Source organism: Aulonocara sp. 'chitande type north' Nkhata Bay, linkage group LG20 (genome assembly GCF_057382095.1).
Source record: "Aulonocara sp. 'chitande type north' Nkhata Bay isolate Kocher_YH1m ecotype deep benthic linkage group LG20, A_spYH_male_GT1.1, whole genome shotgun sequence".
In the NCBI taxonomy this organism is placed as follows: domain Eukaryota; kingdom Metazoa; phylum Chordata; class Actinopteri; order Cichliformes; family Cichlidae; genus Aulonocara; species Aulonocara sp. 'chitande type north' Nkhata Bay.
Genome location: NC_141363.1, coordinates 2,925,629 through 2,946,052, shown reverse-complemented (window position 1 = coordinate 2,946,052; position 20,424 = coordinate 2,925,629). Strand labels below are relative to the sequence as shown.

Sequence of the window (20,424 nt, the reverse complement as noted above, 5' to 3'; positions counted from 1 at the left end):
AGCTATGTTCATTAGGATGAGTGAAATGATGTACTTGTGGCTGACTGGCATAATGGAGATGAGAATATATGTGAAACTCAAGACCTGATTAGACTACTGAGGTTTAATCTTGTGTTATTGCCCCACCTTCTTCAAAAACAAGCGAGCCTATTAAGCACAGGAAGTGCCCGACAACGCCCAACATGTCTGCTTAATGCTAATTAGAACATTTTGCAGAGGAAGGATGGGTGGGATCTTCTCTCTAATGGGTAACAGGGGGTTACACATCACAACAGCGCTGCAGTGGTTAAACTTTACTAATGATGGCAGTACTAACAGCATAATGCAAAATGTTTGAGTTATTTGCATTTTCTAGGCAAAATGCCTCAAAGCAAAGCTTGAATATTTAAAGGAGCTGCTAAATCGACTCGGTCGACTCGGCTTGTTTGATACACGACCTGTTGGTGGCTAATTTTCAGCAACGTTGTAGCAAAGCAGAAATGACCTTGCCCTCGGATCTCAACACAATGCTGCTCACTCTCCGGTCTCTCTGTGATTGAATGACTTTTGATGGTGCCCGTTGACATCCCAGTGGTGATAATAGTTTTTAAAAGCACTCAAACACCGTGAAGGTTCATCTCAGCCCAGCTGCGAGCAGCCATCCCAGGCATGACCTTTGACCCTGTCAAATGAAGCAGGTAACAGGGATGGGATTGGATCACTGACAGCTGCACAGCAGACGCCCTGAAGAAGTGAAATCAGACATCTGCTTCAATGACAGTCTCTTGCTCCTGTGATAATGGAGCGACCACGAGGCTTCATGCTGTGTACACAGTGTGGAAGCTGTGTGTGTGTATGCGAGTGTGTTAGTGGGGCTGAGTGGGGCTTCAGTCTGGGCGGCATGTTTGGGTGGCAGGGTTGGCCTCGTTACATGGCAACCTCGCAGCCTCAGTCTCATGTGACAGTCATTTCTTCACCATTCCCATCCCATTATAGTGTTCCCCTTTACTGCTCCTCCTCAACAGGACTGGAATATTCCTCTGCAAGCTTTGCCTCCTCCTGACTAAAGCCCACTGGACCATGCCCTTTTATCTTTTTGATATCCTCTGTCAGACCACTCCAAGTGTCTGTCTGTCCTCTTTCCTTTCTGTCGGTCTGGTCATGCATTACAAGCTTCTTTTGTGTGTATCCCTGTGCGTGCGTGTGTGTGCGTGCATGTAGCAAACTCCCTTGGTGAACTGTGATTGGCAGAATGACAAGGTATAGCATGCCTAATCATTAATCAGCGTCTTGCTTTGCTCCACACAGCGCTCCCTTGCCATCTCCTTGAATGCTAGGCAAGCTCCCACTTTAGATTACATTAACACCAGTATTAATACCCTGACTAGTCCTGCTTTATTCATCCCCCTCTAATGGTATTTTGGAGAGGCCGATTTAAGACCGGATCACTGTAATTGGCTCCCTGTTTCCTAAGAACAACAACAACTAAAGAGGCTTTAAGCCGACAGAAGGACTGAAGAAGAAGAGGACTATCAAGAAAGTGAATGATGCACACTGATTTGAAGATCTTGCACATGTGTGTCTATGTGTGTGAGTGGATGGATTAGCGTCACAGCTGTCACCCTTTGTCATCCCTCCTCTCCTCCCTCACATCTCTCCACCCATCCCATCAACCTTTGCTCCCCCCTCTTTTACTCTGCCTCTCTCTGTCTCACCCCTCCCTTGCTCCCCTCCTCAATCCCACTTTCCACTTTTTATCCTTGCTAAAGTCTTCCACCTACTTCACCCCTCCTCCCCCTTCTCTCTCCATGTTTTCCATTCTTCTGACAAAGCAAGCAAGTGAGTTTAATGGCTCATTTAATCCCAATGCTGTTAGTTTAAACAGCCTAACTAAAGACTTCTGTTTGGTCTTTAATTTAATCTGAATAGATCTTTTGATGTAGACAAATCCCACATTCCAGTGTCCTTTTGTAGGATATTGTTCAGTGCAATCTCTGCTGAGTGACACAAAATCCACAATAAACACATGACCAGCAATTATCCACTAGATACAAGAAAATGACCGATAATCACCACTCTCTATCGTCCTCCCACCCACCACGCTCTTCATGCTCTTCATCTCCTCTTCTCTCTGACCTTCCCCCCACTCCCCAAGGTCACTCATCATCACTCTGCTGTGGCAGTGCCAGCAAACAACGGTGAGCGGAGCCAAAACTCCTTCGATCAGGCTGCAGAGCTGCCAGATCAGCCCCTCTCTCTATTATCGCCACTTTCTTTTGTCTCACACGCACGTCTTAATCATGGCGTGCTATAACAGCTCTTTGTGTGTGATACTGAGTAGTGTAAACAGTCAGCGGGCTGCGCCACGTGGTGCCGCGGGGGAGGACAGCCTGCATGTTGTGGCGAGGACCGACTCCAAGGATACAGATGGAGAATAGATAGACTAAAAGGAAGGGGTGGTTTTCCTTACTCACCAGGACTGATAGCATCTTTATCGCATACTTAGCACAATACTATCACCCCAGTACACTACAAACTGTTCAGTTCATGCAGTGCAGCCCTGACCAGTCAACCTAATTATCAATTATTTGTTTGTCTGTCTTGCGTATCGTCAGATTTATCACTTCATCACTCTGCATTTGTCTGTCTGCAGCCCATCTGGGTGCTGGGAGGCTCTGTTCAGCTTCTTGTTGTGGTATTCAGCCCATCTGTCCTGCTGACTGGCCTCTCAATACGGGCCACTGGTCATGCAATTAAAAGCAAATAGTTTTTTTCTTTTTTTCTTAATAGGAACAGGTTGGGCGATAGGCTGGCTGGTGTTTTTTTTTTGTTTTGTTTTTTCGATGGGATGAGCATCGTTGACTGATTGGTTTGTTAACTCTATATCTCAGTCTGTCTGTTGATCTAACCACATGGCTCTGGGTATTTTTTCTTTCATTCTGACACATGGCCTCTCTGTGCATGTCCTTCCCTTTTTTCCTCTCTATCTTTCAGAGCAGAGACCAGCAGGAGGGCGTGGACCTGGTTTGAAGAACACTGAAGGAGAGGGGAAAACAGAGGGAGAGGACAAGAAGATCAAAGGCATAGGAGGCAAAGCCAAAGCCTCTTGCACAAGAAACATAGCCTCACACTTGCACGAGTCTGTGTGTGAGTGAAGGTGCTCTCTGTGTGCATTTTACTGTAAGTGTGTGAGCAGGTGGGACTTTGATGGGACAGTGAGCAATGCCTGACACGCAGCGACAGCAGGTTGGCAGTAGGGGGCAGTGCTCCAGCTGCCTCCTCCCCCTTGTCCTCATCCTTCTCTCCCTTGCAACCCAGCCCAGCCAAGCAGCCATAAATATTCCCCCCAATTGTGAGTACTGATTCATAATATTCCTATTAGTGGGTTGTGAATGCTTCCATGTGGTTCAAAGATCTATTTGTTGTGGTAATTACATTGTTGCCTCATCAAAGGGCTCTAATAATAATCTTTTATCATGATTAATTAGTGCAAATGAGCTGAATGAACACGCGTTTCTCTTTCAGTAACCTCAGTATTCAGTGTTACAGAGCTCCGTTATGCTGTAAATACATAACAGGACACTAGTATTTAGAGCTGGGGTTTCTTTGGTTAGGCCTCCTTTGTGCCTGTGTGGCGTCTAATTGCTTTGCAGTTGATCCTCCCCTACTGTATTGATTAGTCCTACTATTGATCTGGTTTCTATGGTGCAAACCAGAATCTGATTGGGGAGTAATTCAATCAACAGTTGAGTTATACAACAAAAAATCCAGTGATGTTTATCCTCACTCACCTCCTCGATGTAATATGTGGGCATTAGAAATACAGCTGAGTTTGTGGCCCCACAGGGAAATTGATCTTCATCTTCTCTGCTGCTGTCAACCTGCCCACAAAGCTCCAGCAGAGAGACAGAGAGAGGATATTTCCTCCACTGCTGCTTTTGTTGTTAACTCTTTATCTAAGACTACTTGCAGTGAGTCACAGCCGCCTACACTAATTTCAAAAGTGCCTGTATACAAACACATGCGCATCCCTCAAATGCTGATGAATGCATTAAATCTACCCATATGGGTCCCCGAGGAGGCTAGGTGACAGCGAGGTGAGAGGGTTGAAGGGATGAAGGGAGGATGATGGTGAGGAGGAAGAGGAGGAGGGAGGAGGAGGTCAGAGATGCAAAAGGTCAAGGTGTCTGGTGCCTTCAATTAGGAAGCCTGTGCCATGTCAATAAGAGTCACTGAGAATGAATGATTAGGATCAATAAATGGCATACCTTAGGATCTGTGTCAAGGAGACAAGGGTTAAAACCTACGCCCTATTAAAGGAGATATTACACCGCTGCATTGTTCATATGTGATAAATACTATTCAATGCAATCTATCTATCTATCTATCTATCTATCTATCTATCTATCTATCTATCTATCTATCTATCTATCTATCTATCTATCTATCTATCTATCTATCTATCTATCTATCTATCTATCTATCTATCTATCTATCATTAAAATATTTTCCTTCATTTCCTTGACTCTGCCCACCACTGTGGACTAACAGACCGCATAAGAGATCGTAAGTGCTTTTACGTTTATTGATGTCTTAATGTGGATGCTGGCAATGTTTACTGCAAACACTTTAACCGTACATTTAATTTATTAGCATGTTTTTGTTTTCCATCCAACACGCATCAAACAAAATATACTTCAGTGCTGAACTTAAATGAGTCCTGGCATCTGTGTGCCCTTTCAGTGTTATGCTGCTAGTGTCTGTGTTTTATCCTGCGTTTGTGATCGCATGTGAGGACGTGTGTGTTTTATTTTCAACAAGCACCTGCGTGTAGGTTTGGGTGTGTATATGTGTTTAGCCTCATTGGCTCCCGGTAGGTGGAATTCCTGCAGGAGAAGGGAGGAGGAAGTTTGAAGAGCTGCTGTCGGTTAGGAGGCAGCAGGGCTGTCAGATCAAAGACGCGAGGAAATAAAGAGGAGTTAAAGCACTAAGCACCAGCTCCTCTCCTCCTCTTCTGCCAATAATGGAGCAACGCCCGCAGCCCAAACTTCAATTTGATCAGCTGAGGAAATGGGCTTATTTCCCTGCATCACTGGGAATCCTTTCATTAAATTTCTGCAGTCTCCCTATCCGTCTCTTTCCAAATCTCTGCAAACTTGCCCCTTGTTTGTTTTGTTCCCTCTCTGTCTCTGCGTCTTTTTGCTCAGTTTTTCTGCCGCACTGCATGTGCTCTCTCTTTGCTGCACGTTCATCTATCTCCGCTGTCTGCTTAGCTCTCCATCTTCATCGCCTTTTTCTCATCTACCGCGCCCCCCCTCTGTCCTGTGCCTTCCTTTACCCATTTACCTACATAATATAAATTTATCTCTGGCTGCAGCGCTGTCTCTTTCCTTTAAAGTCAAATTAAAGACTCTACTCACAAGTATCAAGCTGTGGCTTCTGTTCCACTGCAAAGAAGAACAGTGTGAATAGTTCCTGAAGATATGATATGAGAAAAACATTTAAATTTGAATTGATTTCAAGAACTATATAACACAGTACTGTGGTTTATAACATATGTTAAAGACATGTTGGTGTTGTGCCCAGCAAGTTGTTTTTTTGTGCATATGTAAATGCCGCATGTGCTTTATGGCTGCTGTGCACAGCAATGATAAAGAAAGGGAAACCTGTTCATTTGCTCTTTAAAAAATCCCTACTTCATTTCCAAGCCCACTTTTTCCTCCCTCTTTCTGTCTCAGTCTCACAGGGGACACTGTGCTATATACCTCTTTTATATGAACTCTTCCTCTTACATTATGCTGTATCAATTTTCTCTCATCTCAACCCATTTATTCCTCCTGCTCTCTTGCTCTTACTCTTTCCCTTGGCCTACATTTCATCTCCATCTCAGGGGACTCTTTTTAAGAGATATTGACTATATAGTTTTCTGCAGCTGTTAAAATATGGAAATAAGTGGTGTCTCTAGTTATTCTGTGCTATTTGCTATGAGTCTGAGATGCGTCTTATGCAATCTGTGTGTTAAAGCTAGAGATATAGCAGCATGCATCATGGACACTCATCATGTGAATTTAACAAAGCAAAGCCTGCAAGTCAGTTTGGGGTGTGTGCATTTACATGTCTGTGTTGTGACTCGACTAACTATGACTTTTTATGTATGCAGTCAAGAGGCCTCCAGTGATCAAAACACAGCCGGAGTCTGTCACCGTATTTAGCACTGAAGACTTCGTCATGAACTGTGAAGCCTCTGGCAACCCTTCACCCATGTTAGTCAACACGCGCGTGCACACACACACACACACACACACACACACACACACACACACACACACACACACACACACACACACACACACACACACACACAAACATAAAGATCATGATTTGATTACGAATGAAAATGCTATATTATTCACAGGGGAGACCAACTATTGGTTATCTGGAACGGTGACCTTCCGTCTCCTTGTTCAGCTGACATCTACATATTAGCATTACATGAGAGCACAGCTTCTCCTAGTCAGATTTCTTGTTCCATTTGGGGATAAATGTCATTAAGCCCTCGAGCAATATTTTCAAAGTGTCTTAGCTGCTCTGAAGTGGAAAAGTGCTCCGATTGCCAAGGAAAAGATGAATATCACAATTATAGCACGAGTTCTAAGTCTGACTGGGGCATCTTGTGTAAATTTTGCAGCTATTCATTTGTGCCCTTAAATTAAGCAAAATGTAAGGACACCCTATTTGTGTCATTTTGTGTCATCAAAGGGACAGAATATTTGAAAGAAGAAAAATTCAGGCTCTTCTGTTTTTTGTTTTAGCTTCCGATGGGCAAAGGACGGGGAAGACTTTGACCCAGGCAGTGACCCGGAGCTGAAGGTCTCTGAAAGCTCTGGCTCATTCGCATTCTACACACTTAGCAACACCATGGACACACTGAACAAGTACAAAGGCAAATACGTTTGCTACGCATCCAATGAGCTGGGGACAGCTGTGTCTAACGAGGCCATACTGAACACGGATGGTAAGAGCACGTCGACGACTCGTGAACCACCGACCGCTTGTTGAAAGATATAGCCGTGAAATATTTGCCCCAATTTGTAATTGTTTGTCCTTGCCCTCGAGGCAAGAACAACATCATTGAAATACTATCAAAGATATAAAACATCTCTATGCTAAAGAGCAAACTGCATCACACCAGAGGAATTACAAATCTCTTAAATGTCATTTCCTGTTAGCTCTCCTATAAATGCCTTCAAGGTTCAATTTTGAAGCAAGCTGCGGTATTTGTTGATTTATATATGGTTGATTTAAAAAGCTGTGAATGGAGACAGTGCTTTTCCTGCTTTATACAGCGCTCATCTGTTAGCAGATGGGGCTCACACTGAGAGCTAAGAGTATTGCCACCTGGAACATAATTAGACGCAATAACGTGATAATCATATACACAATCATCCACACACATACATGGGGACCCCTGAGCAAAAGTAAAGAGTACCTCTGCACATCCATCTACCTGAGTGACTGGCTCTCTCCTGGACGACCTCATCCCTCCACAGTTTCCCTGACAACGGTTTCCCCAGAAACGCTCTTGAGTTGATGTCATGTGAAGAAGCACTCTTCAGTAGCTCCTGTGAGGTTATCAACGGATGGGAGGAGGGAAAGCAAACATGTATCACTCACAAATTAAGTCTTCTACAAGACAAAAATAAAACAAACAATGGTTCTGTTTCTGTTTTTGTAGAATCATCAGAAGTCAGTATTTTTAATGTTGCATAACAGCAGAAGAAGCTGATGCACATCAGCTGAAGAGCAAATGTTACTAGAAAAATTGTAACTCTATTGATCTCAATAGATATACCGATAACACATATTATACCACTTTTACATAGATACATGTACAACAATCAACACACCAGACTGCAGTCTAATAGTAGCACAGACAAATTATAGTTATGTGAAGACTAATTAAATGCATGTACACACAGCACTACAGTGGCATGGTGGTACGCACTGTTGTCTTACAGACTCCTCCCACAGTCATGTATGGTTTGGTGACTGGTAATTCTAAATTGCTCATAGTGTGAGTGTGAATGGTTGTCTGTCTGTGTTAGCCCTCCAACAGACCGCCTACCTGTTCAAGGCGCACCCCACCTCTCACTTGATGGCAGCTAGGATAGACTCTAACGCCCAATGACCAAGAAGTGAATAAGTGGAAGAAAATGGTTGTAAGCGTGTAGGCACAACAGTTGAGATATCCATAATCCCAATAAACAAGACAACTTATTGAAGCCCCACAATACGCTCTCCACGTGTTATACCCAATAGGCCTGTTTTTAGAAATGTTTCTGACAATAGAGAATCTCCCTTTGCTGTTATTAATGCAACTCTTGTGCTAAGAAGTCCTTAATCTCAATTTGCATGCTATGTTACCCACATACTGAAATAACCAAGGGCGTTTTATCAGGTCGACTACATATGTGGTCTTGTGTGAGAATCTGCCCAGCAGCTTAGTTTTTTAGGCCTGTCTGTGGATGTGAGACGTGACCTTAAAGTTCACACAGTAAAAAAAGAATGTTTGTGGGGGAAGGAAAGAAGTGAAATTTGTCTTAATAAACATGCCGGACAGATTACTGGACTGCTTCATAGCCAGCTCTCAGCTGACAGTGTTGACAATGAGCAGGATGTTTTCTGCTTATTCGAGCAGCTGGAAAATAGGCAACAGGCAGTGATCAAAACACCACGAGCTCTTTTGCAACACTCCTTTCCAGAGATTCTTCTCACAAAATCTTTAGAATTACTTTCCTTTAAATTTCAGAACTCTTAATCTGTTTGGCTCATCCACAGACACTGCTATAGTTTGTCTGTTAAACATTAGTTTTAATTATTATTTCTGTAGCTGTGTCATGATTTGAAATAGGATGTAAAATTTTGCTATGCATTCATAATTAATAAGAAAAGGGAACCATCAGTTTTTTTTCCTGTTAGAGCCATCACAGAATGATTTTTACAATCACCAACTACTTCCACCTGTAAACTTGTTTTGTTTTTACCAATTTGGAAAATGTCTCTATTTTCACACACAGATAAGGAGCACATTGTCCTGGGATAATGGAAAAGTTGGTCATGTTTCACATCAAATGTGTACAATTTCATTGAAAACAAGGACTCTCTAATAAGAGAAAGTTTACTACATATCAGTTTATTTGTGTTTTTAATATGATGTATTTTTAAAAAACCAAGTATTTTTTATAATTAAAAGAATGCATCTGACATATAACTGAGTACAACTTCCAAGACAAAAATGTTTCTAATTTATGCATATCAATGTTTTGCATATAAGCCAAATGATGAACAGCGTGTCATTTACTACCACGGACACTCCAGCCTGAAACACGCTGCACAAAACTCACCTCACAAGAATGAAGCATAACTCATCCTCTTACCTGCAGCAATATCATATGCCTGGGATACATAGCATTTATAAATAATCAAATATAGTAAAGTAATGTTTATATTTGTTGTTGTTGCAAGTTGACAACGTAAAAAATTACACGTTGACATGAAGATAAATTCATATATTCAAGTGATCCTTCTAAGCCTGAACCTGTGAGAACTTTATCACTAGGACCAGCTCTTTATGATCAACACCAGCTCATATAAAATTACAGTATTTCCTGGAATATAATATTGTTTTACACGTGTACAGTAAAGCTGATTTTGCCGTTTTTGTAGTGCGACTGACCCGCACTGTATTCGTTGTTCACGATGACTTGTGTAAGATTGTCTCGTTGAACATCTATATGAGCTCGTCCATCACCTACGTGTTTACTAAGACCTTTTTTCTGTCTTGCCTCCCTTTAAGTTCCCCCCTCCCAGCAGAAAGATAAAAAGGTTGATGAGACGGCTGACGAGGGAAAAAGTTTTATTCTGAAGTGTAACCCCCCACAAAGTTCTATGGAGCCTATCATTCACTGGATGGACTTAAGTGAGTACATTATCTGTCCATCTCTCTGCTTCCATTACATGCTTCCTGTCTCCAAGATTTTGTTGTGCATTTACCACTTCAGAGAAAGCAAGTTAGCAATTTATTTCTGCATCGAGACATCAACATTTCTGCAACATTTTTCCTCTAGTGCTTTTTTACAATCCATGCAGGATCTACATTTTTCAGTTCCTCTCATCCTGTTGCATCTGTATCTCCTGCCCAATCTATATCCTGCTGTTAATAAGCTCCTCTGTTATTGTAATTTTTTCCAATTCTTTTAAGCAGTTTCAATCATTTTGTCAACATTTTTCTCACTCCTTTTACTTCTTTCAGGGTTACGTCATATCGACCTTAGTAAGCGGGTGATGGCGGGGAAGGACGGCAATCTGTACTTTGCCAATCTGGAAAGTTCGGACAGCAGGGATGACTACACGTGCAATGTCCAGTACCTGGCAACACGCACGATTCTGGCAAAAGAGCCCACCTCTCTGAAAGTCACCCAATGTGAGTTTTGTTGAAGATTATCTAAACTCATCTGACTCAGATTAAGCTGATCTAACCTGAATTAAGGGTGGGTTCCAGTTAACAACAGCTTTATTCAAAATGTAAACCAAAATAAAATGTCAAGGTCTTAAGGAATAAGAAAATTCAAGGCAATTTAGTTTACATTGGTGATTTTCTGATTGTGTGTAAAACAGGATCAGAAACAACAAAACAACAATTGATCATCAGGTAATCGATTCGATGGCTTCTCTGTGGTTGAAACATGTCTTTCAGAACAGTAAATGTGAGTCTCATTGTGGTGCTAGATAGAAAATAAATCAGAGGATCCCAGTCAGTCTGGCCTAATGTCTGGAAATCTGGCTTATCTGTACCAGCGTTCCTTGAATCCTACAACTATTGATACACTCAGAACTTTAAACAGGAATTTAAATTATTCTCCAAGCGCGTATCATGGTTGTAAAAGTCATTCAGTTACGGAGCTGTTTTGAAAAATAACCAGTTTACATTCATACACCTCTTAAAATCTAACTTCTTTCATTCTTAAGGACATAAATGCTACATTTAAATGCCATATGCAGTATATTAGTTGAGGCCACATAATTAAACTACACATCACCATGTGGTGGCATGTTGTGCTGACCGAAGCAGTGACCAAATCCAGTAGGTCCCACTGAACCAGCAGGGGGTCTTCCTCTGCTCAGCCCATATTATAATGAGATTCAGCTCACACTGTGATGTGGCTGCCAGCAAGTGCGACCCAACTAGAGGTCAGAAAGATGAGCACATGTTAACATGAGACCTCTGTGTGTGTAGAGAGTCTAGATGATGATGTTTTGTTAGAAAGCTAAAGTCTATCAACATGAATCCATGCCCTGCATCTCTACTTGTGTTCTTCAGAGTCTTTAAAGTGGTTGCTGTGTCAGCAGCAGAGCAATCTAAAAAAATGACCCATGCATATGTATGAGTGTTTCTCTTTGTCTTTGTGGTTCCTCCTCTCTTTGTCCAGCCAACTCGGTACTGCGGAACAGAAGGCCCCAAATGATGAGACCTACTGGACATCACAGCACGTACCATGCCCTGAGGGGACAGACACTAGACCTGGAGTGCATCGTCGAAGGCCTGTGAGTGTCTCAGCGTGCACATGTGTGTGCGCTTCCAACCCCTTTAATTGGAAAACTTAAGCCTTCAATCTTACCTGTCTCTCATCCATCCACCCCACCCTACGCATTATTCCATTATGTCTTTCGCTTCTTCCTGCCAACTCTGCTTCCTGCTGCCATCTTGTCTTAATGGTCCTTATCATTCCTTCCGGCATTTCTCTCTCTGCCTGCTTGCTTTACTCTATGTCTACTTCCTCTCATTGTTTTTCTCTCTTCTCTTTAATCCCTCCATACATGTCATCCTTTCTAGTCCAACTCCAGAAGTGTCCTGGATGAGGAGGGATGGCGAGCTGTCAGAAACTCGGACCACCAAAGATATGTTTGACCGCCGCTTGCGCTTCACTAATATCTCGGAAAGTGACGGGGGTGAATACCAGTGTATAGCTGAGAACTCCCAAGGAAACACCAAACACATTTACATGTTGACTGTGGAAGGTATATCTCTTGCGTTTCTCTATTACACTCTCATTCCCTCACACACACATGCACACATATATATATCTTGAGAGATAGTGAAAAAACACACAGCATGCTATTATTTTCCATTACATATTTCTAGGTTGATATTTTAATCTCAATATATATGATGTGGTTTGCTGACCATTGGAATGTTTTCGGGGTTTCTGTGGGTAGCTGCATAGACAGAAACCTCCCTCACTAACTTTTTTTGGAACTGCCATAAATTTGGGTTGTTAGTGAGAGCCTGTTAAAAATAACATCAGTCACAAGAGATGCCACAGAAGCAGAGACACCTTGTGGTTCACACTACACAATCAAACTGCAGAAACACCAGATCCTGCCATTTCCTCAGCTCCCCAGTGTCTTTCATAAGAATAGCTCTGCTAATTATGTCCAGACTCCAGACATGACACAGAGACTGTTGTTATGTCGTTTGGCCTTATATCGCCGAATGCTTTCTCTAAGGAGGATGTTGTTTGGGTGGCAGCATATGTCACACAAAACTTTTTACATCGCCGGGTATTGATGGTACCTTCACAGATTTGCTAATTATAGTTATGTACACCCATGCCGCCAGAGATTACGGCTTTTGAACTGTTTAGTCTCTTTACGGTTTAGAGTGGAGGATTCACTTTTCATTCTTTCCAAGGAGGAATTTTTAGAATTTGAGAGGACAACTGAAATTAATGGAGAAAATGAGACTAACACAAGCTCCAGAGAAAAAATGTTACAGAATACAAACCAGGAAACGATAACACACAACAAAACACATACACTTTGCACAAGAAATTCAAAAACTGAAAGCATCAATGTAATTAACTAAAAAACTCAAAAAAACAATCCCCCAAACCAGAATTAATAATAAACAAGGGCACTCAGAGTGTGCAACTGTCCCCGAAGGTCTAAAACATCCAGGTTTTATGCTGATGTCAGCATTGGTAATATGGAAATTTAGTTTAGTGTAATCTTTTTGTGTCATTGTGAAGTCATATAATGGATATTAAGGGGCTCGTGGCTCAAGAGTTGGGAGTTCGCCTTGTAATCGGAAGGTGTAGAGCGCTTTGGGGTCCTTCGGGACTAGTAAAACGCTATACAAATACAGGCCATTTACCATATTAAAAATTAATGTTTTAAAGAGCTAAAACATGACTGGTATATTGCTTGAAAAGTCTGGAGATGGAAACTAAAGCTTTTTCCTAATTCATGTGGTCCTGAGCGTTGCCCTATTACCTTGAACCATTACATACTAAAATGGTGTATTTAATTATTTTAAACCATATGTTTGAAGCAGGACTTGAAGAAGTCTTTGGCTTCTCTAAGTTGTAAAAACTTGTGATTTTAAGATATATTCATGCAGTGTGTGATTTTGCGTAAGTGTATGACCTCTTTGTGATGTCATAGGGTTTTATATATAAAAAGTGTGTTGTGAAGCTCCTTCCATGACCTTTTTTCAATCAACAATTTTGACAAAGAGCAGTGTTGTGGTCACTTGCTTCATTTTTTTGTGCTTTTGTTGATACCTACAAGGTAGTAGAAACTCAGTCTTATAGTATTTTGCTTGTACTATTTGGAACTGATATATTCTGTCACTTGCAGCTGCACCTTATTGGATCAAGGAGCCAGTCAGTCAGCTATATGCCCCAGGTGAGACAGTCAGATTAGACTGTCAGGCAGATGGCATTCCCTCTCCTATCATCAGCTGGACCATCAACGGGGTCCCCATCTCAGGTCAGTGCACACACCTTAACATGCGCCACCACCATCTCCTGGCACTTAAGATGTACTGACAGCGTGTACTCTTTAACAGGAGTTGATAAGGACCCTAGGCGTACTCTGACAGCAAGCGGATCTCTGATCCTAGAGGATGTGAACTTTGGAGATACTGCCATCTATCAGTGTCGGGCCTCCAATAAACATGGAACCATCCTCACAAACACCAATGTTTATGTCATTGGTGAGTGCTAGTCGTTACGTGCTGTTTGTTTAACTGGATTTTGAGTTTGTTCTCTGTGTATCTCATTTGTCTTTGTGGGATGTTTCAGAGCTGCCTCCCCAGATCCTTACCGATGATGGGAATACATATGCGTATACAGAGGGCCAGAAGGCTTTACTGGAGTGTGAAACCTTTGGCTCTCCTAAACCAAAAGTGATATGGTGAGGCGGTATTGCATATTCCATCGTTTGCTGGCAGATTTTCCCATTAATACATTCTAAAAAGGTGATATTATTGCGTGGGTAGGTCTTCATGTGCATAAATTAACAGCTAAGTGTTGTTACATCTGGGCTGTGACTGTGAATTCTGTCAGTGTGGCAAATATCCAATCAGGCTTTGCTCATTGTAGTAAAACAGGAAAAGTGGCTTTTAAGTTATTAAATTTATCAGCCGCTGCAGTTGCTGAAAACCCTTTTTTTTAAAAAATCACCCGCCAAATTTCTGATGTGTGTGTTGGTTTTTAAATTGATGAGTGTGTGTGTCTGTGTGTGTGTGTGTGTGTGTTTCACAGGGAAAGAAACAACGGCAGCTCCTTCCTTCTAGCAGATCGCAGAGTTAACCCTCTCAGCAATGGGTGGCTCGAGATCGCTAACGTCACCCACAGCGATGACGGGATCTACACCTGCACTGTGCCAAATTCCAATTTGTCAATCAGTGTTGAGCTGGAAATATTCAGTCAGTGACACTCACATGCTTAGAGACATAGTAACTCTTGCCAACTTTATTTATTACTTGTACCTCCTGCAGCTTGTCTCAGCATTGTATTGTTTGCTTTCTTCTGCAGATAGGACCGTGATACTGTCACCCCCACAGGCTCTGAAGGTCCGGGCTGGAGAGAGAGCCATTTTCACCTGCCTGGGCCTCGTCGACCCCAGACTCGACCCTCCTTTCATTCAGTGGAGAAAGAACAACCAGAAGCTGGCTGATTCCAACAGTGATGAAAAGTGAGACATTTTTATATCTGAAAATAAAGAGGATCATTTTGGAAATCATGAAAGGATGATTATGCTTGTGAGCCATTTGTTTATTGGGGTGGGGAATGAAGAGTTAGTGGGGAAGGATGGTGATAATAAATTGTAATTCATGATGACGATGACTGTATTTCCTCAGGTATACAATGGAAGGACCAGATCTCAAAATAACTAATGTGCAGCCAGATGATGAGGGAGTGTACACCTGTGAGATCATCACAAAACTGGATGTAGCAGAAGCCAGGGGTACCCTCACCTTATGGGGTAAGACCACTGACCACATATGACCACAAACCGACAAATGTCCAAACCCTGTAAACAACAGGCCTAAAATCATTCTGTAGTTATAAACTCCACCCCCACAAAAACAAACTCATTTAAAACCTTTATTGTGCATGTAGTGCATAGGTAGTCATGCTAGTAATAATACTGATGTCCCCTATCAGATCGTCCAGACCCTCCCATCCTCCTACAGATCTCTGATCCTAAGGATCGTACTGTCACCCTCAGCTGGACTCCTGGAGATGACCACAACGGCCCAGTGACAGGTGTAGTACAAACACATATAGTTGCACACTTTTAAGCACTGACATGTACAAAACCTTATACTTCACCTAACCTTAAAAACTACATATTAAGCCTATCTCTGTCACCACAAGGAGGACACATCCTCATGACTGCAAAACCCCCACAACACAATCATACAGACATGCACAGACACAGCTGTCTTTCTCCTACTTCAGAGTATTGGATTAGACATAGAAATAGGGAAAATGGAAGAATTAGGTCAGGACATTGTCCACAGTTGCTCTTTCTCACATGAAGCACACAGCTGGAGATCTGCCATATTAGATATGTTCTTACTGCTAGAAACACAATGTTTGATTTAGGCAAGCGTGGCATCCTTTTGGGGTGGGCGGGACACATAACATGACAACCTGTAAACAGATTGTCTCTACAACAATAACAAAAATACAGACACGCACACGGTTTGAGTGCTCAAATCGCTTAGAAAAGCTAGCTATCCTTATAGCTATACAATAAATCCAGTTCAGTTGTATTTATGTAGCACCAAATCACAACAACAGTTGCCTCAAGGTGCTTATATTGTAAGGTAAAGACTCTACAATAATAGAAAGAAAACAGAGAAAACCCCAACAATCAGGTGACACCCTATGAGCAAGCTGTATGGCGACAGTGGGGAGGAAAAACTCCCCTTTTAGCAGGAAGAAACCTCTGGCAGAACCAGGTTCAGGGGAGGGGCAACCATCTGCCATGGTCGGTTCGGGGTGAGTCGAGAAAGACGGGACAAAGGCAGACACAAATGCAGCTTTATGAGTGTTGAGTGTTTAGTTATGTTTCCATTACTTCCTTGGGATAATGTCCTTTCTCCATCATTCCTTGACTTTTGTCGTAGAGTATGTGGTAGAGTTTGAGGACCACCGTTCGAATGAGAGCGTCTGGAAAATGCTGGCCAGAGTTAGCGGAAACAAAGAACGTGCCGTTCTCTCCCTGTGGCCCTTCATGTCCTACCGTTTCCGGATCATTGCCATCAATGACGTGGGCAAGAGCGACCCTAGCAAACCATCTGGAATATACAACACACCTGCTGAAGGTAAAAGCCATGGATCTGTAGCTATATGTTTATGAACTGTCACAGTAAATCCCAAACAACACTAAACCATCTTGTTTGCTAATCCCAGCTCCAGATAATAACCCTAAAGATGTCAAGAGCGAGTCCATTGAACCGAACACTCTGGTCATCAGCTGGAAGGTATATCTCTTACCTGAATGCACCATTTGGTCAAAGCGGTTACTGATAATATTTGAGAAATGGTCTTATTTGGCTGCTGCTCCCATCTTTACAGAAAATGAACAAAACCGAGGTCCACGGACCTGGCTTCAAGTACTGTGTGCAGTGGAGACAAGCAGTGGGTGGTGGGCCCGACTGGCACGAGAAAAATGTAACAGAGCCGCCATTCCGTGTTGACAATGTCGGGAACTTCTCTGCGTATGAGATTAAAGTTCAGGCTTTCAATGAGATAGGGAGGGGACCTGAGCCAGACACAGTCATAGGCTACTCAGGAGAAGATGGTACTATATTTTTAAAAAAACTATTACTTTTTCAGCACACTTTTCTTTTCCTGGGATTTCTTCTACTTGGCATTCTAACCCGTCTCCTTCCTGTCTGTCATTGGCGCTCAGTTCCTTTAGAGGCCCCGATGGATGTGGGTGTTGAAATAATAAACAGCACTACAATCAAAGTGACCTGGGCACCTATAGACAAAGACACGGTCAGAGGACACCTGCTGGGATACAAGGTACTGCCCTAGTATCTCATCTGTTGTTTGGCCTGACTTATGCATGAATAATACATGAGTGGTTTTAAAGTGGAGGCAGACAGATTGTAGCTTAGTGGCGTCAGGGTACTTTGTAGTTTCAAGGTTGTAAAGCCCTTTCTCCCCCTCAAAATATATCTCACACTCTAGAAATACTCCTTTTATTTTGGTTTTTTATGATTCATGTTTTAGTAAATGCTCTGTCCCTGCTTTTAAAGTCTTAGAGAACCAAATGAGAACATCAACAGAGTCATAATATAAATGTAACTAAATGCAATAAATGTTACAGTTTTCCTCATTTGCTTGGGCTCAGTTAATGAATGAGAGCTAAACCTGTCGAAAGGATGAAGAGCATCACGAAAAGCATTTTGTTTTCTTTGTTAGGTCTTTCAAATGTTTCAGAACACTTAAACAATTGTCTCATCCCAGCTTTGTGTGTTTTGAGATTTAATTATTGTATATGTCCTTGTGTTCCAGATAGGTCACATTTCTATCATCCAGATAGTTTTTGCCTCCAAAATATGTTGGCATGTAAATCATCCATGCAGAATACTCCATATAAATGTCCAAATCTGTTGGCGTAAGCCATGAGTATGAGAATTGATTACAACAATGTTAGAGAGGAATAAGGATGTGTGGTGGTGAAGCAAGGAGAAGATGTTTCAATACCTGAGGCCAACCATCCAAAGCAAAGGACAGAGCACATGAGAGGGAAGAAGAGAGTGCAGGCAGGGTGGAGTGTCAGGGTAATTTGTGACACAAGGATAGCAGCAAGTGTGAAAGGGAAGGTCTACAAGATGGCAGTGAGACCTGCTGTGATGGATGATTTCAAAACTGTAATTTGGAAACAAAAATAATTTGGTTAGGAGCGATCAGGACGTACACGGTTAGAAATGAGAACATCAGAGCAACGGCTCAGGTTTGGACACAAAGTTAAGAGAGGAAAGACTGAGATAGTGAGGACATGTGCAGAGAAAGGAGTGGATTTATTAAATAAAGCTGCCAGGCAGGAAAAAAACAGGAAGACCATCAAGGATGAGGTGAAGAAGGACATGAAGAGGGTGGTGAGGATACGATGAGATAAAGGGGGATGATCCACTGTGGTGACTTGTAACAGTAGCAGCCTGAAAGAACAAGAAAGAACAGAGGATGTTTATAATTTGTTATCCTGCCAAACTGAGTTTTGGGAGATTCATCTTCAGATTCAGTGACTTCAAAACTGTTCAAAGAAATGTGCCTGAGCAACTGAGATAAACTGTAATTTTCCAAATATAAATAAAAAAATAAATCCTCATTTGTGATGTCCTCTTTTGCCAGATCCACTATACCAGGAAAGTGCATAGGAGCCACCACCGAGGCCGCAGGGCACAAGAGTTAGAAAGCACTGTGGTGGTGAAAACGGAGCCCAACGAGAAGAAGAAAGTGATCAGTGATCTGAGGCCGTTCTCCAACTACACCCTTAAGGTGACTGTATACAACATAAAGGGAGAAGGACCCTTCTCTGAGGCGCTGCCCTTTGAGACTCCAGAGGGAGGTGAGAATAAATGGGTTAAAGAGGCTAGAAATAAAGCTAGAAAAGGGAGAAGTGATGACAAAGTGGTTAAAGATGTTTTATTGCAGATGATACAAATAAGAGGTCAAGAAACATGGCAAAGGGAGAGGGAGAACTATATGCATGAAGAAAAAAGAAATGAGACTGGTAGCAAGGGGTGATGATAGAGTGATGTGATGATAGATATTACTAAGTACATTATCATCATGCATTTTTTGTATTTTTGCTAGTCCCTGGTCCTCCCTTGACCCTGACCCTAGACAGCCCATCAGAGACAGAAATGACCCTCCACTGGACACCTCCTGGACAGCCCAATGGAGTGCTTATTGGATATCTGCTGCAGTACCAACAGAGTGAGCATGTGTCTATTTCAACCTTGCCAGCAAAGTGAACATTGAGTAAAATCCTTCAAGTTGGAAGTTCTTCTATGCTGCAATCAGACATTGGAAAAACGAGCAATGCATCTCCAGTGAAATCAATAGTGCTAAAAATGTCAAAAGGAAAGCATCCTAATGAGCTTATCAGTCAGTTACTTGTCACCATGAACAATACAGTATCCATACATGTGTTGACAACCAAAAAGTGATTAAATGGTTTTTTGGCACTGCTGTGGTCAGTTACAGAGAGTGATGACAGCCCCATGCAGGTGGAGACAATAGATGACCCCACAGTCACCCACATCACCCTGAAGAACCTGGACCATAAGAGCCACTACCGTTTCTACCTCAGGGGGCGGACTGCTGCTGGGGATGGAGTACCAACAACGATGAAGGGTGCCACTATGCTGGATGGAGGTATAAAGCCGATTCAGTCTTTTAATATGTAAAAGCTATTAAATTAAACAAAAATTTGATTTGCACTTGTCTGAATGCATTACAGTAGTTCCTATGAACATCAGCCTGTCTGTGGGGGAAAACGCAGTGAACTTTAGCTGGGTACCAGAAAAGAGACGCAGGAATGTTGGCTTCCAGATCCAATACCGCAACAAGAACGGTATAATATTCACACTAATCTGTGCATAAGTTACGCATCTTTGCATTCAACCTTTTAAAAGGATTATTACCTTGTGGGAGTAGCTACACAATCCTGAACAAGAAAAGAAAAAGACAGGTTTCTTGTTGTGCTTCTGCAGATGGCAATAAATGGAAGACGACAGAGAAGGTGAACTCCTCTCAGTCTTTCTACCAGATCCAGGGCTTGACTCCTGGCTCCTATTATTCTTTCCAATTTATCTACAACAACACAACCTTCTTCAAGACTGGAATCGAGACAGAAGGAACAGGTACTATGAGCCTTCATTCATCCTCTTTCCTTTTATCCCTACTGCTCTCTCCTCTGGGTTTCCCGCAGCTAAAAATATAAAGCCTGATCCTACAGAGAGTGTCTTGCAGTTCTTTCTCTGCCTGTGAAGTGCTTTCAAAGACTTTTGTGAAAAGAGAGCTTGGTTAGCCATATGAAATGATCCATTACTTGTGTTTGTTTGCTGTA

General features: G+C 42.2%; 1 protein-coding gene across 4 annotated transcripts in view; it reads left to right on the top strand.

Annotated features, from left to right (window-relative positions):
* The window catches only part of l1cama (L1 cell adhesion molecule, paralog a), a 42,103-nt gene that overhangs the window by 18,129 nt on the left and 3,550 nt on the right, over positions 1–20,424 (top strand). For 3 of the 4 annotated variants that reach the window (XM_086276758.1, XM_086276757.1, XM_086276760.1), the window contains exons 2-25: positions 2,974–3,331; positions 4,531–4,545; positions 6,140–6,242; positions 6,792–6,994; positions 9,836–9,958; positions 10,292–10,462; positions 11,469–11,583; positions 11,873–12,057; positions 13,678–13,809; positions 13,889–14,035; positions 14,124–14,235; positions 14,586–14,749; positions 14,859–15,018; positions 15,185–15,309; positions 15,492–15,593; positions 16,463–16,660; positions 16,749–16,819; positions 16,914–17,139; positions 17,251–17,366; positions 18,702–18,918; positions 19,167–19,289; positions 19,554–19,730; positions 19,816–19,929; positions 20,069–20,218. In XM_086276758.1, coding sequence (XP_086132884.1) covers positions 3,202–3,331; positions 4,531–4,545; positions 6,140–6,242; positions 6,792–6,994; positions 9,836–9,958; positions 10,292–10,462; positions 11,469–11,583; positions 11,873–12,057; positions 13,678–13,809; positions 13,889–14,035; positions 14,124–14,235; positions 14,586–14,749; positions 14,859–15,018; positions 15,185–15,309; positions 15,492–15,593; positions 16,463–16,660; positions 16,749–16,819; positions 16,914–17,139; positions 17,251–17,366; positions 18,702–18,918; positions 19,167–19,289; positions 19,554–19,730; positions 19,816–19,929; positions 20,069–20,218 — 3,379 coding nt within the window. In that variant the 5' untranslated portion in view covers positions 2,974–3,201. The remainder of the gene's footprint in view (positions 1–2,973; positions 3,332–4,530; positions 4,546–6,139; positions 6,243–6,791; positions 6,995–9,835; positions 9,959–10,291; positions 10,463–11,468; positions 11,584–11,872; positions 12,058–13,677; positions 13,810–13,888; positions 14,036–14,123; positions 14,236–14,585; positions 14,750–14,858; positions 15,019–15,184; positions 15,310–15,491; positions 15,594–16,462; positions 16,661–16,748; positions 16,820–16,913; positions 17,140–17,250; positions 17,367–18,701; positions 18,919–19,166; positions 19,290–19,553; positions 19,731–19,815; positions 19,930–20,068; positions 20,219–20,424) is intronic. The other variant, XM_086276759.1, reaches the window with a different exon arrangement.